Source organism: Dryobates pubescens, chromosome 20, assembly GCF_014839835.1.
Source record: "Dryobates pubescens isolate bDryPub1 chromosome 20, bDryPub1.pri, whole genome shotgun sequence".
NCBI lineage: Eukaryota > Metazoa > Chordata > Aves > Piciformes > Picidae > Dryobates > Dryobates pubescens.
The window spans coordinates 15,038,212-15,066,014 of NC_071631.1; the positions used below are offsets into that span (position 1 = coordinate 15,038,212).

The 27,803-nt window shown below is 41.3% G+C and overlaps 1 protein-coding gene across 1 annotated transcript in view; it reads left to right on the forward strand.

The window, feature by feature from the left end:
- Positions 1-14,787: 14,787 nt before the first annotated feature.
- B3GNTL1 (UDP-GlcNAc:betaGal beta-1,3-N-acetylglucosaminyltransferase like 1) overlaps positions 14,788-27,803 on the forward strand; it is a 114,426-nt gene continuing 101,410 nt past the window's right edge. Inside the window, exons 1-4 of the mRNA XM_054170983.1 lie at positions 14,788-14,964; positions 16,053-16,169; positions 16,303-16,402; positions 23,400-23,464. Of these exons, the coding sequence (XP_054026958.1) occupies positions 14,869-14,964; positions 16,053-16,169; positions 16,303-16,402; positions 23,400-23,464 (378 nt within the window). The 5' untranslated portion in view covers positions 14,788-14,868. The remainder of the gene's footprint in view (positions 14,965-16,052; positions 16,170-16,302; positions 16,403-23,399; positions 23,465-27,803) is intronic.

Here is a 27,803-nt window from a genome sequence, read left to right on the forward strand (position 1 = left end):
CCCTCTTCAGTTTGGTGTCTTACCCTCCTTGGTGCCTTTTAAATCACCCTGCAAAGTGTCCTGGTGCCACTTGTGAGGATCCAATGGCTAAACCAGGATATCCCAGCTCTGAGTGCTTCCTGCCTGCTTCTGCACCTAGGATGAAATCCTTCACAGTGTGTCCCTTTCCATTTGTGGGATTAGCTTTTCATGTCGTTTTTGTTTGGTAAATTACAGGTACTGTTCTGCTGATTATGAAGTATTAACATAATTACAGTAATTATGTCAAATGATGAAACGCATGTAAACATGTAATTAGCATGTGGGGACAACACTGAACAAAGTGATGGCAACACCCAGTGATGCAAAATGCCTTATTCTCCTGGTCGTGTGCAGTGACACAGACCTCAGAGCTCAGTGCCTTGATTATTTCTTTAGAAGAAGGTTTTGTTAGAGTGTTTTGCTTCCTTCCCTCATACTGGAAAGAAAAGCATACAGAAAATGTTGCACTGCTTTATTCCCTGCCATGTTTATGTATGCGACCCTCTGCATGCCCTCCCTCCCATCCCCCTCTCTGCCCCCCCACCCACTTACTGTATCTGATTTCCTTTGCAATATTCTAACTCTCTGCATTTGACAAAACAAACAAGTGCCCAGGCAGCTGCTCACGTTACACTTTGAAACTTTTGAAACTGTCTGAAAACTGGGAACTTCTAAGATAGAGAGCAGCTTGTGCAGGGGGTACTGCCTCTGGCTTTCATTTGTCACCTTTTAACTCAGAAAAGGTAGTGGTATTTAGTTCTGAGGACATAGAAAAATAAAAGCAAGGCGGGGGGAAGGGTGGTTTGAAAGCCCCTCCTGCCCTCCATGCCTTCATGATGCTGATACAGTCCATCTGCCCTAAGATGATGAGTCTTACAAATGAGCAAAGCTCAGGATCGTGGCTGCACAGCCAGCCAAGGATCCTGGGTGCAGAGCCTGGGGTTGTGGGAGCAGGACCCGCGTTCCTGGCTGCAGAACCATGCCCAGGTTAAGCCTTCCCCAGTTCAAAAGTGAGGGGCAGAAGGAGATAGGGAACCTCTGCAGTGACTGGGGCTGTTTGGTTTGCTCATTTGCATCTCAATCCCCACAATACTCTTCCGGCTACTCACAGCTATTCCATAGTAGTGCTCTTGGCTGAGATCTGGGAACACGCTCAAAGGGTGAGGCAGCTTTTGGATGCACTGAGCTGTTTTCTGTTTGAGCTGTGAAAAGCAAACATCTTTTCAAGAGAGAACATTCTGAACAGTAATTTTTTTGCATTTACGATTCAGAAAGAGCAGAACTTCACTGAAATCTGTGAGGAAAATATTGTATAATGTCTAATGGAAACATAAATCCTCTGTAGTGAAGGCTTCACACTGCTCTGAAAACAGAAGCCACTGCATTACTATACTGGCCTAACGTGGCAGGACTGGAGATACAGGTTCTGGAAACAGCTTCATACACTCCAACACTTCAATCCCAGTAAAGATCCACTGCCTTCCTTAAGAAGCAACTCAAAGATGAGGAACTGCACAGTCACTTCAGACACTTGCTTCTAAATTCACTTTAAGTATTTGTGGCAGCTACAAATGCTGGCACAAACAGCGGTGATTTTGAAAGACTCGGAGAACAGGCAGCTGCGGGAGGAGAACCTGTTGAAGGAGGGATGACTAATTTCCTTCAGTACTCAAATGTGCAGATTTGAAGAAAACAAAATCAAGTACTGATTAGAGATGGGTTCAAGCTTAGATCTGGACTTATATTTTCTTCAAAGCATGGCTGCTCTTATATCCTAGGTATTAGGGACAAAACTCTCCTGACAAGCTGGGACCCAGCCAGAAGGCACAACACATTCAGAGGCAGGGTTTTGGGTTAAGCACATCTCAGCTGAACATGCAAAGCTGGTTTAAACAGTGTGGCAGAGCTAATCTGATGAAAGGTCTCACTCAGCATTGCTGTCCCGTAGGGAATGTATATGGGAGAACTGCAAACTCCTGGAGAGCCATGCTGGTCATAACCCAGCCCATGTGTTGGTTTCACCATGTATCCCCGTGTTTTGCAACTCCCAACCAGCTCCCTCTCAGCTGATTTATTTTCATGCTACTCAGCTTGCAGGAGGTGAATCAGGTCCTGTGGTTACAGAGCAGACCCAATGGCCAGTGCATGGTGTGCAGCCCCTCACTGGCTGCCAGGAAGGGAAATCTGAAACTGTAAAAGGAGGAGGGGGAAGGAGGAGAAGGAGGGTATTTTCTGGAAAGGCATAGCCATAGCTAGACAGCATGCATGGCAAAGCAGGAGGGAGGAGAGAGGGGTCTAAGAATTCAAACAAGCCACAGAAAGGACAATAGAAAATTAATACAGGATCAATATGAAAGAAACAGAATTCGTAAGGTAAATCTGGGAGACAGGAGAAAACAGAAGAACAAATCAGGGAGAGGTTTGGCAGCTGAACAGACAGTGGGAAAACTTTGGGTGCAGTGAGAGGGGACTCTTACTGGCTTTCATGAAATTAAAACTAGTAAAGAAAATACACTCATCCATAACTACATCCTTTTGCTTATCCCTGCTTACTTCTATAAATGCTACTATCTGAGCATAGTTCCTATTACTCCTAAATTGCTGCTGCTCGTGGCTTGGTAGTTGTTTTTTAAATGGAAAACTTTTGGTCTTTGGAATGTAACAGAAAACAACACACAATTAAAGGGAAAAAAAAAAAAAAAAGCAAATGTTTCATAGAAGAAGTTGGTGTTAACTGCGTGCCCAAAACCAAGTCTGCAGACAGCAGGATTTCTGATGGAACTGTGTCAGTTTAGAGATTGCATTTTAAGGAGTGAGGCAGCATGACAGAATTGTTGAAAGAGGGGGCGGGGAAGTGCTGGGAGCGAAGCTGCCCCTCTCCCCTTGGATGCACAGGCAGCCCTGGAACAAACAGCTACCCACTGAACTGGCAGCTCCTGCTGCACGCACAATCCAGCTTCCGCCTCTGGATGTTTGCGTTGGGATCCCCACCGGCTCCCACCCAAATAATGAGCTTTGCTGTGGGCACAAAAGTGAGACTTAGACTTTCAGTCTTAATTGTCAGACAAACACAAAAACTCTGGGGAAAAAGAAAAGAAAATATACGAAGAAGTTAATTACAAAACATAACCCCATGATAAATAAATAACAAAGTGGAGATGCCCAGACTTGTGATGTGGCCAAACCAGTGGGTGTACCTGAAGTTATGTCTATCACTTCTTGTTGCATGAGGTAGTGTGAAAGCAGGAGTAGATGCTACCTCTGCAAGCAGTGACCTTCATTTGCCATGAATTCTTTGGCATTAAAGGCAAATAGGCAGTTTGGCTAATGTGTATATTTTGGGTTTTAAATTGCTACACTTAGAGATGTTGGCAAATAAATGTCCCTTTTTGCTCAAGGTATTTATTTCTGTCTCACAGGCATGCAGTAGGGACTGACCCTGGAGTTGAAGCAGGGAAGCCAGGTGTGCTCCCCTCCCGTGGGTGCCCCAGACGTAATAGGAGCAAAGCCCCTGCAAAACAAGTGACTCAGCCAGGTGAGAGCTGAATCACCTTCTGCAAGCACCTGCCTCTCCATGCTGACTGCAGAGGGAGACTACACCCCTGGCTATGCTACTCTTAATTCAAGCACCTCAGACAGCTAAAATACATGTAGATTAGGGAGCCTGAGTGATGTGCGATCTTGGCCAAGGAGTTTAAAGTGGACTAAGGATTAAATCTATACTCTGTGATAGTGCTAAACCCATACCTTTAGGATGCTGAGGTCCATTTTTCCCAATCCAGACAGCTTGGTTTTTATTAAGCAAAGGGCCAGAGCATCACAGTGGCAACAGTTCCAGGGCTTTATCTCAGTATTTCTGCCCCCTACTCAAAACACCTTCGACTGTTCAGCAACCCAGCCCATGCAGACAAGAATTTGCATTTCAGTCTTTGCACATCAAACTGAAAAGCAATGAAGGGAATGATGTCTGGACCCAAGCAGCCTATTGAGAGGATCAAAAAGGTAACACAAAGCACAAAAGATGGCTAAGAAACGCAGATCATTTGCCATCCCACACAGCAAAGCTGTCTCAGGACCTGGGGATCCAGGCAGAGGATTTAGTGCCTAAGCCTAGAGACTCCTCTGAGTTGCAGGCATTAACTCATGCTTGCATGCCTGAGACCGGATAAAGCTGAAGTCAAAACCAAAAACCTCTAAAGAGGCCTCAGCATATTGTTGTTTTGGGGATAGTCCTGCACATTTCATCCACAAGAATTAGTGTTTTCTTTTCATTTCACAATAACCTAGGTATTTAAAATGTCTGCCAAAAAGTACTCAGAAACCCAGCATTTAATCTGAGGACTTTTCAAGAGGACCAGTTGTGTATTTCTACCATCTAATGAACATTAATTTCCTGTTTTAGAAAATGTAATTTATGCCATGGTGAAGCTGATATTTATCTTGTTGTGTAGCCTCTTGGCTGGCTTAGTTTTTCATTTTCTCCAGTTCCTCCAGCCTGCATACAGTCTGCAACCTGTAGACTCAGCCTGTGCAATCAGCAGTCCTTCAAAGGTAGCCAGAACGTGGTGGGAGAATCTGACAGCAGAGGACAAAGGTCTGAATCCATTAGTAGTCACTTTTCATAATAAAAACAAGGCTAAAGAGAATATTTGTAACACTGATCTGAAAACAAGAACGTATTTTCCTTTCTGCTTCAGAACTTAGACAAAACTAATGCGAGTTACACTAAACAAATCCAGCCCTTGCCAGGATAAACAAACATTTGCAGTCTTGTTTGCTACATGCCTGTCATGAAATAAAGACACTGACATGCATTTTAATGCAACTCTCCTACAAATTGTGAAAAAAATAATTGTGCACTGTGTATTCGTTGCTAGGTTACTAGAAGGGAAGAGAATATTTTTGCAGACATGATGAACTAACAAGGTAAATAATTCAACTTCATCATTTGCAAATTTCACACTTAATTTTCAACAGCAGGTCTTTTCAGAGCTGAGTTCAACCTCAGATCTGATGAGAGGGTTTTTTTACAGCAAGGCTGACAAGCTCCTGTAAGCCAGATTTGGCCCATGGGGTAGTTTTCATATGACAAACTTTCCCCCCGCCACTGAATCAATGGTAGTTTTACAAGAAGAAAGGCGGTGAGGTTTGCCCAGTTGTTATTAACAGCACACGAGTTTTCATTTCTTCTTGAACTCAATCACTCACTAAATGAGTAATGTCTTACCAAATATTGCAGCATTAACAGAGCGAAGTAAAAGAGCTCTCTGTGCACACCCAGTCGGTCTGCACAGTGCCTCCACCAGCGCCGTTCCAGGAGGAACAGCACTCGTCGTGATTAAAGCAGATCAGGGATTGTCTAACTAATCCATAAATTCCGACATTATTACATATTTGCTTAAGGAAAAACAACAGATCAGATCATGAAATCAGATCTGTGCTGCTCCACAAAGCAGGGTCCTTTGTGCTGCTTTGTGGCAGTATTTGCAGGGCAGATGTATCTGAAGGAAGGGGTAAAGGGCCTTACAACCCCCTGTCCTGTTAGCGCCACCCAGCTTAGCAGCAAGAAAGCTCCTCCAAAGAGATCTGAAGCTCAGATGACAATCTTTCTATTTTGCAAAGTTTCCAGATGACAAACAGTACATCTGCTGAAAGAGATTCTGGGACATTGTTTTTATTGGTTGTTGGGGGTTTTTTTTGGCTCAAAACATGTTTTGGCTATCACTGCTTTATTAGGTCAGATTACACTCTCATTTAGGTGCCTATAAATCTGACCACAGAAATGCTTCACTGATTAAGTAGTGGACTGAGGAAGGGGCAAGTTACGTTCTTTGTTGAAGTCTCCACCCAGTTCCTTGCAACACCTTCTGAGAGTCATTTCTCAGTATTATGATGCTGAATTTAGTTGATGAGGAACTCTGAAAATCAAGTGATACACATTCATTGCAGTCTGCCAATTTATTGTGAGTGGTGGAAAAGACAAGACAACAGGAAAGCTCAAAGGTATGGTAACAGGCTTTGTTGAGGATAAAAGGGCTTAATTTGAAATGTCCAAAGACAGTGACAAGCCATGAAGTTTAATGAAAACTGACAAGTAATGACTAACAAATTAGAAAGTATCTTTTCTTGGAAACACCATGAAGCCAGAATAAATCTTAATATTTTTAGAAGATGCTGTGGTCATCCAAACTCTCTTTTAATGCTGTTGGGAGAAGTCCTTTAAGCAGTACTTAAGTACCAAATCTGAACTTTGCTGTCTTGGTAATATATATGTCTGTGTATCTTCTGTTTTCTCAGACAGGAGTCTGGCTGAAAATCCAATCAAATCCATTCAAGGGTAAAAAGACTTTGAAGGAAAGGAAATCCTCCCCGCTGTTGATTGCACTAGATACTTGTGCTCCTATGAAGAACTGGAGGAGGTCTTTTGTTACATATCAAACTTTCTCATTCCTTTACTGTGTTGGGCCTTATGTGGACCCAAATGCTGGACACAAAAATCTGACAGTCTGTGCTTCCTTCCCCTAACAGTGGCAGGTCTCATGCTACCTAACATGTCTTCCAAACAGATTTCTGGACTTCTCATTATCAGTTAGATCAGATTCTGTTTTTAAATTATCTTTCATTTAGACTGAAAGAACAAAATTAGATCTTTCTGTACTGGAAGATTTATCTCATACTAGTTTACAGTCCTTTTGTCGTTGTTGTTGTTGTTTGTTTGTTTGACCTATTTGATCCAAGATTGGTGAACCGTTTCAAGAAAATAAAGTAGAACTAACCCAAATGGTTGATGATCTTTGTCTCTCTAGTTCTATTTCATTTCATGCCTCCCTCACTTCACAGCACTATAACCTTTTTGAATTGCCCTCTGTGATATCCACTCCTTCACTGTTGACCATTGCTCACTTATTCATTGCTTGTTGGATCAGCTGGGCACTTGCACAATCAAGCCTTTGTTATGCTTTCAGACAGGCTGCAAGTCACAATATTGAAGCAGCACAAGGACTGTTTCCTCTGCTGGTATTCTTCCCTCGCATTTAGGAAGATGGCATACTAAACACGTGGAAATGTATATAAAGCAATTATGGTAATAATTCATGTAACAGCTGTCATTTAACTGCCTACACTATATCTTTTCCACTTTAATTGTCATAAGAGAGTGTAATTTCCAAAACCATGAAGAGTTTTTGCAAGTTGGTCAACTGAGAAACAAGAATTTGCCTCTTTGAAAAGCACAGCAGAGCCCAGGTTCATTTAATGACTCAGTAGATGGTGGCTGATGATACACAGTTAGCAGGAATCCCAGAAAAGCCATTCTCTCCAACCAGTTAATTGGCCCAGACAAAATGGAATGTAGTTTTCTAACTAATTAGCACTGACAGTAATGAAGAGCAACTGCAGGAATGGTGGGAAGATAAAGGAATGCACATACCAATGTTCTCCAACAGTATGAAATGTCAAAGTTCAAGTTTATGTGCATAATAACCACAAGTGGCACATGGGTTGTTGGGTGCATAAATAATCTGAGAACCTAAATGAGAACACTAACAAATACAACTTTGTACAGTTGGAGGTTTTAAAACAAAAAGAAACTTTTCATAGGAATATTCAGATATCCCAGTATTTAAATACCTGCAGGATCTGCTTCTAGGCCACTGCTATCCATGGAGTAGGACACCTAGATATCCTTGAGCTCTGTCTCAATAGGTAGAGTATTGGACATAGCATAAGAAGCAACATTAGCAAAATGCTATTTATAGTTAATTTCACTTGAAGGCAAAAGTAGGCTCTTGGCTTCCCAGACAGGGAAATTAAACCTACCTCTCTCTCTCTTACGCAGAAAAAAAGAAACCTTATTTGGAAAGGAAAATGTACCTAGACGTTAGGAGGCTGGGTTGACTATGCCAAAATAAGAGTGTGCAGCAGAAGCAAACAAGCAAGGATTTTGTCACAGGGAGGGAGAAGCAGAGTCTTTTGTGTTATGGTTGTTAATTGCAGGTTCTGATGGCATCAGGATGATGTTACCAGGGAGCCTCTAGAAAATGAAATAATGTACTGTCATCTCGTATATCCTGCTAGCACAACAATGTGGAGTCCAAAGATCTACTCCTAGAACACTTCCAATGGGCAAATTCTATCTGTAATGTTACATCACTGATGATGTCATAACCTTACCTAAAAAAACCCCCAACCTAACACATTGTCAGTTTATTCACACAGAATTATTGTGAATTGATACCATCCTTTGAAAGGATTGTAATTCAGACAGATTTGCTGAGACCAAAACGGCTCCAGACCTTCCTTTCCTTGCCCTCTCACATGCCTCAATGCAAGCAGACCTCTCAGACTCTCATGATCCACAGGGCTACATATTCACAGCTCCCCTGAAGCCAGGGAAAAGCAGCAGTGCTGTGCACACCTGAGAGCCTGATGGGTTTGTCACCCCCTATGCCCCACAGCATCCCACACTTCCTCCACTTGGGCTTACTGGCCCAAAATGAGAATGTCTCTATCACAAGACAGATGATCTCACACTGGGGTTGTGCTTCTATCTTTCCCAGAGCCCAGAAGCCACATGCACTATTGGATAAGATGATAACAAGGCACCACAGATACCATTTGCACAGCTTGTTGGCTTGTTTCCTCATAGACCTGAAGGTCCCCAGGTTAGCAGCATATTTGTTGGGCTGTTCAAAGGCCTTCCTGGCCTTGAGAAGAGTTACATTCAGAAAAGAAAGCACATAAAAAAATAGAGTAACAGCTTTTCATTGAAAGAGAACAGTTTCCTGTCTCTGTTCTGCTCACATCTGGTCAATTTTCTGACAAGAATTACATCTTTACTACTCTTTTACAACACACAGCCAATACAGCTGTAAGGGAGTAAGCAGTTCACTATGTTAGCCTTTGTATTATCAGCAGTATTATTAACTTTAATGAAGCTGTAAAATCTCTTTTACTGAAGATGCACGAACCTGAAAGTACTTTGAGTTTCATAACACAGGGTGAGTCCGAAGAATTGGCATTTGTAGGAAAATGGGAAAACAATCTTTGAAAAGGAAACAAAACTGAAATGGAATTAGTCACAATAAAATATAATTTAAGACTCACTTTTCAGAGTAGATTAGTGTTTTAAGAATGACATTAAAAGATACAATAAGGTATGATATCGTAAGATGTCTTTTATAAGGGAGTAGAAAGATTTAAAGAACCTATTAAATTCCATTTTGAATGAAGATGTATTAAGTAAATGCTGCTGTATTCTCTAGAGCTATACAATTCTTGTAATCTTTTCTTTAGAGGCCTTTGGCTAACTCATAATTCAAAATGTTACTCATTTCCCTTCCTGTCTGTATGTCATGTAAAGATGTGCATCCAATACATTGTCCTGTGGATCTCTGTGTATTATACACATCCCAGTTCCTGCTATGTATACATTCCTTTGTAAGGATACGATTTATTTCTTTAAGCACTTTCCCATCTTAAAATGTCAGATGCTTCCTGTACTTATATACAAAGAAGTTTAAGCTCCCAAAGGTACTGAAACTCAACAAAATTCTTACTGTGGACAGTATGAATTTACTAGTGAATCTTTGGGAAATACACAAATCCACCTACTTTACTCAGCTCTCTGGTATAACTATATTTCATAAGTGTTTAATTTTTCAGTCATCAAGAAGATCAAAGGGAGGTATGGTTTTGAAAAACAAACAACCTACAGTGAACTTTCTAAAGGTTTATTCTTCAAGTAGGAACTTTGATTCTTAAGGGTTATCACTTGTGGCACACAGGAACTTGTCAAGATTAGGAAAATGGGATCTCAGGGCTAACTTTTATCTACTTCTGTTATCTGAATCTTGCTATCTTTTGTAAATAAGACCCTTTTTTTTTTTTTTTTTCCCCTGACCCTCCAAATAACTTACTTCTAAAGCTTTTTGGGTAAGTAAGGAAAATACCATTATTACTTTACTGGGTTTCAGATTGGTTACTTAGTAACAAAACCAAACTGTATAAACTGAAGTGGTTAGACCATAATCAGTTTCCAGTTTCCACTGGGTTCTTCAGCAGATTTCACCAGGTGTTTCTTTTCAATGTATTTTTAAGATACAGCTTTATAGTCTTTAAGAAAAGATTGCCAAACAAAAGTCTAACTTTGCATAATATTACTCAATTATTGAAGCCCTAGGCAAAGAAAAACCTGCAGTCATCTTGTTCAATTCTGTGGAAGAACTGTGCGTCTCCCCTGCCACTACCTTATCCTCTGTAGCCCTATTGCCACAAAACCACACTAAACACGGAGGTATTCTCCACAGCCTGCACTACAGCAGTGAACAGAGTGGCTCAAGGAAAGCAGGGAACCTGCACAGCATTGCAGTGTGGCCCAGCAGGCTGAGGAAAGGACATAAAATGCAAATGCACAGGGAGTGCAATGACTGGTGGTGGTCAAGAAGAGTGTATGTTTGGAGGTGTGGACTGGTACTAAAATTAATGGTGTCTTTCTAGTTCACCCACAAAGGTACCTAAGTCCAGTACTCCTGTTAACAAAATGTTTGTGACATTTGCCAGCTCCTAAGAACCTCAGGCTCTTCAGACTGACTCATTTTACAAAAGAAACAAGCAACAGCAACATCCTCTGTAACAACAGCTAAGGTTTCAAAGTCAGAAGAAATACATCTTCTCTAGAGAGCAACCGTCTTTTCCAGTGAGCTTCTTCAAACTCACTATGTCTACCTTATAAGAAGTTTTCTTCAAAGCAATTAGCTCTGCACGTTCAGCTGAGCATTTGAAGTCTCGAGTACACAGGGAAATTGGCCCAAATAACTCTTAGGTACTAGTCCCCACTAATAATAAAAGCTCTAAAGGCCCAAGGAAGGTATTAGCAACACTTGTGTGACTCCCTTAACACGGTGTACACATGTAACTAATTGGAAACCAGTAAACAATTCTGGTATTGAAGCACAAAGCAGATAATCTCACTCACACTACTTCAGTCATTTTCTTCTCATGTGGCTGCCTGGAATAAAACTGCTAAAATACTGTTTCCCTCATGCAGAAAAAGATCTAGGGGATATAATAGATCACAAGCTGATTAGGAGTCAACAGTGTCAAGCCATTGTGAAAAAGGCAAACACTGCACTAAGCTGTGCAAACACGAGTATGGCTCACAAGACATGGGCAGTAATCCTGCTCTGCCCAGCACTGGTACAGCCCCAGCAGGAGCACTAGGTCTGGTGCTGGGTCTCATTCTCCAGTGGAGATGCAAAATACCCAGAGAGAATCCGGAAGACCGGGATCCAGAGAGATGAGAATAAACAGAGGTCTAAAGCATGACCAGCAAGGAAGGACTAAATGAATCAGATATCCTTAGCCTAAACAAGAGCTCAGGATAGTAGGGAACCACAACAACAGTTTGCAAGTATGTAAGTTGTGGCTGTGTGCAGGGTGGATAAGGAAGGCCAGATCTGGGACAGAGTTTGCAAGTTCTCTTAGGCAAAGAAAGGGTTAAGATAGGCATTAGCAAGAAAGCAGCTGAGAAGGCACACAGCTGCAGGGGATAAAAACCCTCGGGAGAGGGCTATCAAGGACCCCTGAAGGAGGGGGGTTGAGGGAGCCTCTTAGATCAGAGGCACAGGCTTAAGGGATGTTGGGCTGTCCCCTTTATGAGACAGTCTAGTCTTATCTGTGGCAGGTCACTGGCCTCCTCATTTGTGTTGACTCAGAGTGTTTGATTATGAAATGAGTATCTATTTTTTTTAGGCCTACTAAAAAGCAGGATAAGGTCCTAAGGTTGATTTTTAAAAATAGCTCAGTGCAACTTTTGACATCTGACCTAAAGTCTGGTCAAAATGCTGAATCAACTAAGGTAGGAAGAAAGGAGAATAATTTTTGCCAAATTTAAATTCCTGTTGCTAATAATGGACTCAGACTGAGACATTTTACTTTGGGAGCTGAAGACTTCAGTCTGTGGAAGGAGAAAGGTAGCAAAAAGCTTCTGCATAAAAAATCTGCATTAGGCTTAGGCTCAACAGCTCTAAAGCCAGGGAGGTGGCAGGTATCTGGATCTTTTTGCTTGGGTGAAAATATCTTAGCCTGCCAAATTTGAGGGGGCTTGAAAATCACAATAAAATCTAGGTTGGTTATTAAATTCTTTCCAAGGGTGAAGACAGTGAGGACTGTAATAAACAGTCTGAGGATGTTATGAAGTCTCCATTATTGGAAGCAAGCTGCTGAGAAAAGAGGAATGACAGAGCTGATCCTGTCTCAGGAGGGAAGGACTAGATGAGCTTCTGAAACCCAACTCTGCCCTACAGTAGTATAATAAGAATTACTGCATCTCTTGTTTTCTTGCCACTCAACTGTGATGTTTTATGAGAATAACTGAGTTGGAGTTTTTTTGGAAGCTCAAAGCATTCTTTGAATAGAAGTGGCTTCAAAACTAGCTCTAAGCTGAATATTTTACTTACTTTGTTGAATGATCCTTTTGACATGGTGTGCTCTGGACATGCTTTAGTACTGAAACTTGTGAATTCAGCAACAAATGTACTGGAAGAAAACTATACTTGCTCTACTATTCCAATACAGATACAACTAAATTAAGTTGCCCATATTCTCCACAATACCAACAGACAGATTTGTTTGTAAGAATACACTTTTTACCTCAATTACAATTTGACCTTTTCAAAAATAAATTAGACTTGGCCTAAATAATCCCCACAATACCTTACACAAGAAAAGTTTATTTCAAATAAATAAATAATAAACCAACTCCTAGGAGAATTGGTTGAGATCTGTCTTCACAAGTCAGTAGACCTAAGTTGTCCACACTAGATCTAGCCTGTGTCATTTTTTTAAATGACAGTGAATGTAGAGAAAGCAAAATAACTTTTTGAGTGTCTTTCTGCCAAGATGAAGAAAATTTCTATTTGATAGCTAAAGCCTCCAGAATTTGTAAGTTTTAGGTTCATAGTAATAATCCTCAAGAGATGATTTTATATAAAGGCTAAAAAGTAGTGTGATGTGAAATGTCTTTGATTCTGTAATGCCTTTAGTTGCAAAATCAGCTTTGTGTGCTCTTCCATACCACTTGGAAAAATCTTCAGAGATTGGAAGTACAATTGGAGAAACCATTTTTGCTTGTTTCTAAATATATTTGTCACAACAACATTAGAAGATCTCTTTCCCTTCTGACCCATGTGAAAGAGGCATAGGCACCAAAGCAATAGACTGTGTTTTGAAAAATGCTTAGTTGTCTAAGAACACAGACACGCCTGTGAGATCTTCAAAGGCCAGTAGGTAACAACCTCACAATGGAAGTTAGATGCCTAGGTTATGCTGAAAATCCCACTGAGTAGTTTCTGAATGCTTGTGGGCCTTTAAAAGTCTGTCCAAAATCCCCCCAAATAAAAATCAGATTGAAGTAGATGTTTGTATTTAATTACCCTCTGTGGTCAGCTACAGAATATAACTTAGAAAACATTTCTAGTGGTTTTGATTGGTTCTCTTTCTCCTCAGGGAAGGAAGCATGGGCTTTGCTCTGCATTTCGTAGACTGCACCGCATAATGAGGGTCTGGTCCCTGACTAGGACTTTTGTTTGGCTCAGCTCAAGTAAAGCAATACTCTGCTACACTTTCTTAGATAAAGCAAGGCATGCAGGCAACATAAAAGTGCTAGCAGCCTTCGTCGCCAGAAAAAAGAAATGATCATATTTAGCAGTGCTGTTCACAGAGAGATTAAACTCAGGCTGGATGGAGAGAAGCTGTGTAGATAATTTGAAATAGATTCCAAGGGTGAATTACTGCTTGGCTGTCTTCCTCACCTCCTCGGTTCTCAGATTTGTGTGCCAACAAACATTTTAAGATAACTCTGCTCTGTTTGCTGCTTGAATTGTCTAGCTGTTTAACAGGCTCTTCAGATAAACAAGGGATAATCTCAGGATTTTGCTCAACAAAGGTTGCTTTGTGCAAATTTTTAAAATTCTGAATAGGTTGTTGTACAGGACCTGGTCTTGAGATCCCTTTTAGTTGTGAATACTTTCAAGGGAGCAAGTGGTTGCACAATTCTAGTTTCAGTAAGTAAATGGTTGATAAATGATAATCATTATCACCACAAAGTATTTTTCCTTTTTTTTTTTTTTTTTTTTAATGTTTGGAGGGAAAAAAAAAAAAAAAAAGGGATGCATTGGTGGCACTGAGCAAGACCATTCTTGTCCAAGAAATTGATGACCGAAGACATACAAGTAAAACTGCAGACACCGTTTATTTAATAAATCAGTGCTTCTCTATACAGACCCTTAAGCCCTGCCACTGCCTGACCAGCACACCCCGAGCCAGGCCAGGGGAAAGCAGGAGGCGATACTGCACTTCAGAAGGCCACACAGCAGCCGCCGGCCTAGGTAGCCTCTTCCAGCAAGGGGCAGGGTCGGCGGCTCGCCCTCAGGGTCCCTCCATCCCGGAGGCGAAACTGCCTCCGAAGAGCGGCTCGGTTCGACCCCAGCGCGTGGCCGCCCTCCCCTAAGCTCTCTCTGCCCGCCGCTCCCCTAGACTGTCGCGCGGCGCGGCGCTTCCGGCCTCTCCAGCCGCCATCTCTATCGTCGTTCCGCCCGCTGCGGCTTCCCCACGTGCAGACGTAGCAAGCTTGAGGGGGACGAAGAGGCGGCGGCGACGAAACCGGGAGCGGGAGGAGACGGGTGCGCTGCCTCGTGGGGAGTTTCTCCAAAGAAAATCGGGTGGAGAGCTGGCAGCACCCCACGGCCATCCGTGTGACGCCACCGCATGCCCAGCCGGGAGCGCGGGCTCCTGCAGGGCGTTCCGGGGTGAATGTCACCCCGTCCTCCCTAAGGGGCGGAGACTGCCATGGAGGAGGCGGAGAGAGCCGACGGGAGCCCCGCCGCAACCCACCGCCCTGTGTCCCCCCGGGCGCCGGCGGGGCAAGGCTGCGCTGTCCAGGTGGTACGTGTCAGGCCCGAGGCTCGGGCGGGGAGGGGACGTCTGGGCGGGCGGCTAGCGGCGGATCTGGGGACGCAAGTCCTGAGCGGCTGCGGCGCTCGAGCCGAGCTCCTGCTGTTCCTGTGTGAACTACCTGTTAAACATTTCACATGCTGCCGTTTTTGCTATATGTAATAATTAATTTTGCAGTGAAGCCAGAAGCTGTTAGCTTCAGCTTCGTGACGGCAAAACCACCTTACTAAAATTACCTAAAATATCTCCAAGTCTTACTCTAGAATGTGTGCAGTTCAGGGAAAAGCAAGTAGTGTAACAATGCTCAAGTCCAGATCTGGTTCATAGTTCTGTACTTTTGCAAGTGGCTCATAGGCCATGAAAATGCTCCTCTGTTGGATTCTGCTATAAAATGGTAATTTTAACTCAGTCTTCAGTTGGTCTCATAATGACAAGACTACATTACTTGTTTGCAAATTATGTCCCTGTGCTGTCTCAAAATTACTTTCAAAGATCTTTATGCATATTTCTGTGGTTCAGTATTATGGTGGCAGTCCAAATGTATGAAAGGCTGCTGCAAAGAGAACTAGGATAATAATCTCTGCTGGGATCTTGAGATAGTTGTTAGCATGAACTGAAGCAAAAGGACTTCAGGTATTGGGAAAGGTATTACAGATCTCCCTTGTGCCTGATTTCAGAAATTGCTTTAGCAGGGTTGGTGTTTCAGTCCCTGGAGATGACAGTTTGCCACCATTCATACAGCTGTAGTTTATCTTGTTTTGGGACAGGAGAAATTGACATGGTCTTGAGTTTGCTACCAGCTGGTTGGTGTTTTAACTGGGAATCTGCACCTATATGTTAAATAATGCCCTAGCACACGTCTTTTTCCTCTTTAAATTAACCAAGGAGATTGAAGCATTCTGGTTTAGTCATGTGATGATAACTGGCACTGTATTTTTAAGATGCATGTTTTGTGAAAGCTTCCTAAGGATCTGGGGCTTCCCCTTTTTAATGATTATTCTTATACTGTAAATAAACAAAAACAGTGCTTGCCGACATACATTGGAAATCTTGTTTGATGTTTGGTTTTTCTTTTGTAGTCTGTCATTGTGCCTGTTCACAATAGTGAATGCTGGTTAGATGAGTGCCTGAAGTCAGTTCAGGAACAAGATTTTAAAGAAACCATGGAGCTGTCAGTTTTTAATGATGCCAGTAAGGTATGTTTCAGACCTTATTTCAATTTCTGCTCAAGTGAACACTGCCTCAAGTAGGAATTTTTGTTTTGGACTTGTGTTTGGTTCTTCATCGTACAAGTTCAAAATATCTGCATCCATGTCATCACTTCTCTAGGATGGTTCAGCTGAAATAATTGAGAAATGGAAGATCAAGTTGGAAGATGCTGGTATTCCAGTAATCATTGGTAGTAATGATTCCTCTGAACCTCGAGGCGGTAGGTATCTCAATAGTGATTTTTTTGAGGATTGGGTTGTTTGAAAAATGTCTTTGTAGCCACTTGCTTTGCAATGGAAAAAACCACATTGTTTTCCAGAGTTCTCTGTTCTAAACTCTTTCCACTTCAGAATTTCACCCTGTTGGCTGTGGCTCTGTAGAATTTATGTGTCCAGGAAAGATGGACTTGGCTTAACACTTGTGCTCTACTCTGCAAAAGAATTTTGTTTAATTGTCATATACACAATGTTGTTAATGCTTGCAATCTTACTGTGGCTTTCTGATATCAGCAGATGGCTTTTAAGCAAAAAAAAAAAAACACCCCAAATTTCTTACATAAAGATTAAAGAAAGTAAACACATATCTTTCAGTATTGTAGGATCAACCCTGAAATAGTACCAAATACATTTTTTATGTCCTTTTGATGATCAGGTTAAAACAGAAGTTTCAGAAAAGCTTTGATGTGAGCTAAAATTCTCACCAACTGCCTAATTATTTACACAAGGGGCTAAACCAGTATGTTCAGTGAGCTACCAGATAGGCCTATAGTGTGATTTCCTATTGATTTACATGCTAATATTATTTTTACCCACTGGAGGAGATAACAGACAAATCTATCTAATAGTTTTTCATTTGCTTGTGTAGGTTGCTTAATGTGTAGGGTTTTTTAGCAGACAAGCTTTCTAATATGTAAAATAGAAATACCATTACATTGCTCTTTGAAGAAGCTGGTTTTGAATAGCATTGAAGTTCGAAGATGATGTCTGTGTTCAGAAGGAGAACCACAGGACAGAGTAAGCAGAACAGTGTGCTCACATTCTATATGGGAGCTCTATAATGTTTAATTTGGGATTTTGTGACAGTGAGTAACAGGTAGCAATTGATAGGAAACTGTTTCCAAATGTGTGTATTTCATTTCACTTGTGTTTTGGAAACACTGTAACAGAATCCTGTCAGTTTCTGTTTGTTTTTTTTTAACAAAATATGTTGTTTGTAACTGGAAAGAAGGTTGGGCTTCTTACAGTCTCCTCAAAATGTTCTTGTAAAACAGCCCAGTTCTGTTTCAGGCGGCTTAATTTTTTCATCTTATTGAAACGTGAATAAATTGGAGTTTGTCCACTGCATTCATCTGCAGCTTGTGTAGGCTTCTGGCTTTATTTACTGTCACTTCTTTTGACTGTAGACTTCTTTAAAGCTGTTTTTTAAACAGTTGTCAGACCTGCAGTACTGAAGTAACACAGCATAACTGTTACTATAAATATTTTTAGTATTTTAATATCTCTAGTATGAACTGGTGGTGTTTTGACAGTGCAGCTTGTAATATTAGCATTATTGAGCTGGTGATGACAAAAGACAGACAAGGTTTCTGGAGGGAATTTTTCTCTTTTGGACAACTGATGAAGCTAGAGTTGAGCAATGCCAAGAATTGCTTGCATTCCTGGAAATGTATCTTTTTTTTTTGCTTCTCCTCAACTATTGGGTGATCAATTTCCTTTCAGATCTTACTTCTCTTACTAGTTGATGATTTAGATGCTAAATAGGTTGCAGTTTCTCAGCCAAAGAATAATACCAGAGATTGTTAATTACAGTACATAAGAAACTTGGCTAGGAATGTTTTATTATTACTATCTTGTTATAGCATGCATTTTTCACATTTATAGAACATTTTTTGTGCATGAATTCTTGTTTCTAATAGAGTGTTGCATTAATTGTGTGTAAACTAGTTTTTCATTTGGAAGAAAACAGAGTTGCAGTGTTTTGACATTAATTTCTGTTAGAGTTCCAAAAGTCAGTTCACCTTTGCACTTCAGGAAACTGAACCTAAAACTAAGTTTGAGTTGTGAATTACAAGGAGTATTTTGTGCCATTAAGGGTATGTCAGATTGTTTTTTGTTTGAAGATGCATTTATCAGTGTTGGGATGGCTGAAACCTGAACAAATCTTTAATAAATTGGGGATGGGAGATGCAGCTGTGAGCATTGTTTTAAATAACAGTATGAAATGCATAGTTCCTTTAAAAAAACAAACCCAAACTTATTCATGAGGAAGTCACTCTCAGGTCATCATTAAAATGAGGACATCTTTTCTTCATGGTTGTTACATTTTAGGAGCAGGTTACTTGAAATCCATAGTATTTGTTTGCTTTCAGTGATTTACTTTTATTATGTTAAGGGCTAGTTACAACTGTAAGGAGTCTTTCCTTTAAAAGAAGATGCTTTAGTACAGGAACAATGTACTAGTCAGGCTTCACATCTTCAACTATTTACACAAGATTAGGATTTATTTCTGATTCTTTTCTAGCGTGTAAAAGAAAGGGGGGGAACCTAGAAAAAAGAAAGGGTCACTTGCCTAAAAAAAAGGAAAGCTTTTTCTTTCCAAGAGTGAGGAATGTTAATATCTCACTGAGGCTTAAGTTTTTAAGGCTGTAACCATGGTAACAGGCTCTTTTCACCAAGTAAGCAGGCCTTACAAAACTCAGAGACCTGGCACAAACATTTGATTTTGTTCAGTGGAGTAATATTAAAGAAAATATTTCACTCATGCCAAACATAGATTTGTCATGGTGAAACAATTTTTAGTATCTAGTTTCTTCTATGGGGAGTTACAGCTCCCTTATTAATATTTTTAAAAATACATGTATTTTCTTCTCTCTCCTAAAAACAAAACAAAACAAAAAGTTGGTATATGTACAGCTTCAGGATAGTTTCTGTTTTAATCTCAGAAAAAAATATTTTCCAATTTTTTTCTTAACAAATATTAAATATTTCATGATTTGACTTTACGTGTTTATTTGAAAATGAGATCTAAAATATTTCAGAAAGTTCACAAAGTAATGTAATTGTCACTTTGTAGTTGCCTGTAAGTCTCCTTCACTTTCCCCCTACATTATTAATTCTTAGTACTTCCTTATTTTCTGCTGAAAGTTTTTGAAATGTTGGGGTCTCACTAATGACAGCACTGAAAATATGGGCTGCTTTACAGCTGGCAAAGGTGTGTGAGAGTATTGATCTGATTGATGTTGGGCAAGTTTAGTTCTATTCTGTTCTTTTACTTCTTGCTTTTGTAGGGACCTTCACAGTATTGGGGTTTTGCTTGTTTGGCATGTCCAGACCTGCTAACTTGCATCAGTTGTTTCCCAGTAGAACTGCTCATGCCAGGATTCAGCTCTGCTGTTGTGGTAGCTGCTGACTTTGCCAGCGCCTTTTTTACTGCCAGTAGAAAGGAGAATGAGAGTAGCTGTACTTGTTAGATTAGATATTCATTTGTGTATGGAAAGTATTATGTAAATACACTCTAAGATCATAAGTTCAAGAAATCCATGATGAAGAGAAGTTAAGGTGAGGATTAAAATACTCAAAACACAATAGGAAAGAATAACACTGTAATAAGGAAGAGCCTTTATTAGTAGTGCTCTGTTGACATAATGTTCCTTTGAGGCAAGAAGAAATGCAGTCATAAGTCTTGTTCTGTGCTTGGACAACTCAGCCAAATAGCCAAGAAGCACGTGCATTAAAACTTCATGAACCTCTGAGCCCAGTTAAATTTGTTTCCTGAGCATATTTAAATCTGCATCACATAAAAAGAGTAGAGAATTGCAGAAGTCTGCTTTTTTTTTTCAAATGCACAATCAGGAACTGTAGAGGTAATATTTAAAATTATCCTGCTGCACTTCATGGTGGAATTTTCTCACTTTAGGTTTCCAGTTTTTTCTGTTAAATAAAATCCTCACAGTACCGCACATCATTGGGTTTGAATGTCAGGACAGTCTTGCTGGATTCCCTGATTTGGTTCTGTAAATACTTTAAACAAAGCTTAAATGTAGGATTTGTGACTAAGTGGAATTCACATAGCATTTTTCAGAATAGCACAGGATAGAGCATGACCTTTCCTCACAGTACTGTCCAGGAGAAGAATTCATAGAGCAGAATGTTCTTAGATAGACCTTGTCTACATACAAACAGGTAAACACTTCTACCTTCATCTTACTGATGGTTGCTGCTGTCCCATCCTTACCCTTGGCTGTGTATTCCTGCTTTCCTCTTCTTTTCTTTTACTTTCTTTTCTTTTCCTTTCCTTTGTTTTGTTTTGTTTTGTTTGACTCACCAATGCTGTCATCTGCCTCAGAAATTAAGCTGACAGAATGTTGTAGTTTGAGCTGGGTGCCCCCCTGGTGCATTCACTTCCTGTGTCCAGAAGTCCAGCCCAGAGGGATGGACACAGGAAATTGTGTATTTCCTACCATAATTCTTTGCACCACTATAAGATCCAGTGCGGAGTCTGGCACTTCCTCTTTCCTTCCCTCTCCGAGACTTGGTAACTGGGGGAGAGATCTCCCGGCCATGGGCCTGATTGGGCCCAAGGCCACAGGGGGATGGGCAGTCTCAGGCCTGGCCAGCTGAGACTAGCCCAGCAGAGGGAGGGGGAAGAAGGAGCCCTGGGGGTTTTGCATGCACCCTCAGGTGGGGATGGGATCTTTCTTTGTCACTGCGCTTTGGGTTTTCTGTAACATTCACTGCTTTCTATTTAAACTTTCATCACTTTTGCAATCCGTTTGTCTGAGTCGTTATTTCTGCCTGTGGTGGGGAGGGGACCTGCCCCAACCCATTACATTTTTTTTGGCGCCCAACGTGGGGCCAACTGCAGCTCGGATTGCAAAAGATGGAGAGTTTAAATTTAGTTCTGGGCGTCGGTTTGGGTTTGGAAAGTTGGGGCTCAGGTTTTGTGCTACCGGGGCGACTGTGTGAACTCCTGTGGGCTGCAGAAGGATAGCTGGTGCGTGGCTGATGGCATGGAAGCCCCTACTGTTGTTTGGGAACAGCGAGGGGTGGTTCTTTCTGTGACTTTCTGCCCAGGGTAGCTTAAGAATGCTCGAGTAGCCTAAGAAGGCGAGACCTGCCTTCTCCTCGTTCTCTGCGGAGCGGCGGGGAGCGGAGGAGGGGCAGCGGCAAGCAGAGCGTGGTCGGCCCGCGGCCGCTGCGGGGAGCGGACACCCGCGGCGAGCGGGCAAGCGACTGCTGGAGGTGACTCGGACTCTGCATCGCGGCGACAGAGACGGCGGGGGCCGGGCCGGGCCGCGTTCAGGCGGCGGCGGCGGCACCGCCCGAGCCGGGCTGCGTTCAGGCGGCGGCGGCAGCTGTAAATCTTTCCCTGGTGTTTTCGGGCATGTTCCGAAAATGGCGCCGAGCACCTGGCTCCGCCTCCCTGCTTCTTCAGCGGGCTGTGGCGCAGCTCCTCCCTCTTCCGGGGGTGGAGGTTGTGCAGCCGGATGCTGTCCTGCCTCGGTACGCGAGCGCCCAGCCGGGGGGTGCGGAGTGCCTCTGACATGCATCCGTGTAGCTTTGGTCCGCGTGAAAGCGGTTGGCTGCGGCACCCTGGATGGATTGAAAAAGGCAGTCGTGGAGCCGGATTGTTCCGACTGGCCTGCCCCAGGGGTGGAGAATTTGCCGCTGAATATGAGAGTAAAGGCTTAGCTGAGAAGTTGTGAGGTATTTCCAGGTGACCAGGATGTCCCAAGGAGTCCACAAGGAATTCACACTGCAGGAGAAGGACTGCGTCGCTGGGAGGTTCCATCACATGAGGAAGAACAACTGGAATGGACTGATGCTTGAGCCTGAATGAGAGACTGTTTGAGTGGACGCCCAGATGAAGATATGGACTCCGCCGGACATGTCATCAGAAGTTTTCTGATTTGATGATGTGTTTGGGTGCAAAGATTATGGTATGAAATACAGGGGTGGCATGTTGTAGTTTGAGCTGGGTGCCCCCCTGGTGCATTCACTTCCTGTGTCCAGAAGTCCAGCCCAGAGGGATGGACACAGGAAATTGTGTATTTCCTACCATAATTCTTTGCACCACTATAAGATCCAGTGCGGAGTCTGGCACTTCCTCTTTCCTTCCCTCTCCGAGACTTGGTAACTGGGGGAGAGATCTCCCGGCCATGGGCCTGATTGGGCCCAAGGCCACAGGGGGATGGGCAGTCTCAGGCCTGGCCAGCTGAGACTAGCCCAGCAGAGGGAGGGGGAAGAAGGAGCCCTGGGGGTTTTGCATGCACCCTCAGGTGGGGATGGGATCTTTCTTTGTCACTGCGCTTTGGGTTTTCTGTAACATTCACTGCTTTCTATTTAAACTTTCATCACTTTTGCAATCCGTTTGTCTGAGTCGTTATTTCTGCCTGTGGTGGGGAGGGGACCTGCCCCAACCCATTACACAGAAATAGTTTTCTTCTGGTTCAGCTTCCTGAAATGTCTTGGTAAAAGATTCAACAAGCATCAGGGGATCAGAAACCAAAAGACACTAGATGCCAACACAGTAATTTGACTGAATTTATAGTTCATTGTGGTCTTCCATAACATGGCATGGTGTAAATAAGCCAGGTTCATGCTTATGTATGCATCCTTCTGCTTTGGCTCCCCTCTGCATTACATAAATGGTGCATAAAGGTTTTGTATTTCCATACTTGCATAACAAGCATAAAGGAGCAGAACTATTTTTTTTGAGTCCTTCTGGGGACCTGGTCTTGTTCTTTCTTTGCCTTTTTGTAATTTGGTACTATTTGTTATGACTTAAAAGATGAAACTACCTACAAGCAAGGGTTCCCAGCAGCTGCTCATTGTAGAGGGATTGGGCTAAGTGACCTTGAAAGTGTCTTCCAACCCAAACCACTCTGTGATGCTACACAATAGGTATTAGATGTGAAACCTAGGGTGCTGGACTCCTACTAAAGATCTGTATTACATGTTATGTTCTTGTGGAGGGCTAGCAAAAGTAGTCTGATTCTGCTTGGTAGTAGAAGTCTAACACATAAAACTGAGAAGATGACTGAAATAGACTTACTACTTAAATATCTACAGATTACCCCATTTTAAATATGGAAAAATAGTGTCCCTTACTTGATACAAATTTTCTTAGTTCTTTTTATTTCTTCCTGACTGCGCTAAGATTAAAAAAGATAGAAAGGTAAAAACGGCCATGTAATTTTATCTTTCCTTTTTCAACAGTTGGATATGCTAAAAATCAAGCAGTCATTCAGAGCTCAGGAACCTATCTCTGCTTTCTGGATTCAGTAAGTTAATGTATTTTGTCTAACTTTATTTTGCAAATAATTTTTTCTGTTTTTCATGTAGCTGTTGGTTTGCCTTAAAGATGAGCTGTTTAAAGGTGGTTGGGCTGTAAGAATGCAGGTTACTATTTATAGCTGTAAAGTTGTTTTTCAGCTTGTAGAAAGCCTACAGCCTTACATCGTTCTTTGATCCTATAGGATTTCACAAGCTATTGTGAGCAGGGTTGGGCAATGTGGGTATTTAGGTGTTTTCAGGATCTTTCTTTCCCACATTCTTCAGAAAATTATATTGATGAGAAACTAAGAGCTAATCTACAGGCTTTTTGATGCAAAATAGGAGAGGTCTCTCCTTCCATCTTGAAATTTTTTTTCCTGTCCTTTGTTGGATACCCTCTGTGGAGGTATTCAGCTCACTAACTCACAGATAGCTATCTGACTTCATTCAGCTTAATATTCAGTGAAGGGTTTCACAAATGTGCATAGCTGATCCGAGGAATGGTGCCATGTGGCTAAGATCAGGCAGGAAGAGCAGGACCTTTAAGGCTCACTGATCTTATGTAATTTCACCTTAAGATTGAGTCTTTCCTCTGAACTGGAGCTGAACTATGGTTTAGTGTAGTATGGGGATGAACTGGTGGCTGAAAGGGTAGATTTTCAAGTAGGATTCAAATTAATGTTATGATTGTCTGTGCTCCTTAGAAAGTGTTGTGAGAGCAAGGTTATAAACTCTACAGCCTTATAACCACACAGCTTTTAATTTGGGTCACTTTTCAGTTTGGAAATTCCATTTGTGGTTATCAACTACTAAGGTTTTTGTTTGTTTCTTTCTTTGTTTGTTTGTTCAAATTTTGTAAACTCCTCAGTGTCCTGTTGGCAAGATGGTGTTAAGTGTTGGGATATTTTTTTCTGACCCAAGGCAATGCAGAAATTTCTTGTGTTACCATTTAAGAAATTAGGTATTGCAGGTAACTTTCCTGGCCTTCATTCTTGCTATAATTAAGCTATTACTGTATTTAGCAACACACCATGACTTTTAAAATGAGTGCGTTTGAATTTATCCTGCTTCCCCTTCAAGAGTTTGTTGGTTGGGGGGGGTTGGTTGTTTGTTTTGTAGACTGTATTTCACATAAGTCTCTGGATGTAAGTTTATGGGGGGTGAAGCTTTGAAATGCAGTATGTGATACAAATTGGTATATATGGGTATTTCAGAAAAAACCCTTTGAACATCCACTGAATACACAGAACTCACAATCACATCTACAAATCAGCAGTGTTTGGAAAGGTCAGTTTCTCATACATTGAAAAAGAAGTATTTCATATCCAGTACTGAGTGTCAGTTTCTGTTTCATAAACAAATTATTTTGAGGAAGTATGAACACAAAATCTGCTCTGTTTTTGGTCACCTGACTCACCAGATTTTGACAGAGTGTAGGGACATCAAACATGATGCCATGATGTAACTGGACTGATGCCAGCTTTGTTGAGCTGAATGAACTCAGGATCTTGTTCTTTTTGCTTTACATCAGGTAGATACACACAAATGCCGTTTAATTTGTATGAATGATTCCATGGATTTAACTCTCCTATATTGTGAGGCTGTTTACATGTCTAAAATGGAAAAAAAGGAAATTAGATCTTACTTAGGATTTGCAGCATTCAAATATTGCAGGCTTGAGCAGATGCCACGTTGTATGAGGCATCCTAGGGAGTACGCAGGATGAGTTATGTATATACTTGTGTTGGCTGAATTTAGCTGAGTTCATGAGTTACCATGAGTGAAAAATGAATCCATTATTGTCTTGTCCCATGGAGCTTCATATTTTCCGTCTTAAATCTGATTCATTTACTGAAATAAATTTTGGGTTAGTCTTTCCTTGCAATCCAGACAGATCCAGGTGTTTGGAAATAGCCGGCAGTAACTAGAAAATTTGGTTCTTTAAATGAAATTAATATTTTTATAGAGAGCTCTTCAGAATTCTTAAATTGTAATTTATCTTGTGGTGTTTTTACACTGTGCCTCTTCATGCTGCTGTGTTGTTTCTGTTTGCTGACTGGATAACAAAACATCAGGGAAACAAATTTCAGCTATTGAACAATGTATCAGGTGATGAAATTGGATTTCTTCAATATTATCATTAGCATACATTTATATTTAGTATAACTAAGATCTGCTTGAAGTGGTTTGAGAATTTTATGACTTACAGCGTGGATAAGCTTGGAAGAAGCTACCAGGATTTTCTGTTCTACATGTTTTTATTCCTGCTATTGAGCCAGATCCTTTATAACAGAAGGCATTCTGAATCATCAGAAGCCTAATCTCAATACAAAAGAAGTATTAAATGAGTGGTATTACTGACATTTTTTTCTACTGTCTCTTCTCAAGACTGTGATTTATTTATTTATTTTGATTTTTTTTTTCTGAAAACAGATAATAGGAAATAAAATGAGTGTGGAAAGTGCTGCAAGTCTAAAAATTGCTCAATATTTTGGCTGTGGTTAATAAATGTTGTGTGATAATAGCTGAGACAGATGTTGCCAGCTGTTTAACAATTCTGTTTCTACACTCCACCTACCTTCTTTATTTCAGTCACCAGTCCAGTATCGAGCTCTCTAGGAAGGAATGTTGATATCAGCCTTTTGGAATGCGCTGCAGTAATGCCAGGGAACTGACCTTCAGAAGTGCAGCCCTAATTCATGTTTGATATAGGTGGAAGGGAGGAGAAATGTGACTGAGTCAGTTATTTCAATGCATTTCATATAGGTGGAGAAATACATTGAGACTCCGTGTGCATTTGTATCACATCAGAAATGATTTTATGATTCTGTGCAAACATATTTGGAAGCATCTTTGGGAGCACTGGCTCCAGAGAGACTGTTTTGCTTGCCATTCCAGCTGGAGTCAAGCTGCTTGTGTTATGTCTCTCAACACAGATTTGTGAGGACAACAAATTGAGAAGAAATGTGGAAAAAAAGGTTACAGAGCTCAGAACTGTCAGAATTTGATCAGCCTATTCTAGTATGAAGTGGCAGCTGTTTGACTAATAGCTATTATGGAGGGGTTTTGCTGTGGTTGTTGTTACAGATTTTGCCTCTAAGCTACTGAGGCATTTTTCCCACCAGGAAAACAAGTAGAAAAATCGAAGACATTTAACAAGCTGTTCATATTTAACATTCATTGTCTTAGAAAATCTTGGTTGTAACAACAATAGAATGAACTAATTATGCAAACACACTGTTAGCCTTACTCTTCACATTGCCTGCAGTTACGACTTTATCTGCCAGTTGCATTGTATTGTAACCTTAGTTTGGCACTTCTCTGGGGTGGTTCCCATCTTTGTTATAATCATTTGCTCAGTTGTATCACAGTGGGACTCTCACACTAAAAATTCCTTTTTCTGCTTGGAACTGCCATTTCCATTGGCATTCACTTGAACATGTCTATGCTTGTATAAAACTCTGTTTCTTTAAAAAGGAACATGCTTTCATTTTGTCCTAACACTCTGTGTAGTTTCCCATTATTTCAGGTTTAATCAAAGTGTTGTTGGAGGGCTCCTTCCTGTTAAAGAAGAAATATGAAATGTGTCCTTTTTTGACCTGCAGCCCAGTCAGAATCGCTTGAGTGCTTGACACATTTGTTTAGTCTTTTCAAAGGCTCTGTTGGCAATGTATCACTGTTACTGAGGTTTCTAGCAAGTTCAAAGATGTCACTCTAAACTGTGTTGCCACAGTGTCGCTGCTTATACTTGAAAATGACAAAGGGAAACAGTTAAGTCTTATTCCCCAGAAGTGAGAGTGGACCACCACAACTGGCATTCCCATGTTTGAATTGGCAGCTGCTGACCTGTGCCTTTCTGTTGTGAGATTTGTTTGTATGATTTAAATTTGGAATGTTAATTCTTAATTGGTGTGAAATTGCATGCTCTTCTTGAGTTTCAAGTTCAAAAACACTTCATTGAGAGGGTATTCATAAAAGTTTGGAAGAAGTTGGTTGGACCTTAGCTAGCCAGACTTGGTAGATATTTCAGGGCCTTAAGCCTTCAAGATAACTTTTAATTTGCTGAACAGATGCACCAAGGTGGGAGCTGCTGCAGCAGCAAAAATTTCCTGATCAATTAATAGTGACGTTGCATTAAAAGATTCTATTGATGGAAGGTACTAATCATTCAGACACATAAGAACTTCATGTCTGTCTTCCCATGCAGACCATTTTGTTGCCGTGCTCAAGAAATGAAAGGTGATTACTAAAGCCAGCTTCTGAAACTCTGAAGTGTTTTCTTGCCTCTTTCTTTCTCAATTCAATTCAGAAGCAGAAACACAAAAGTATTGGTTTTTCCTATGATCT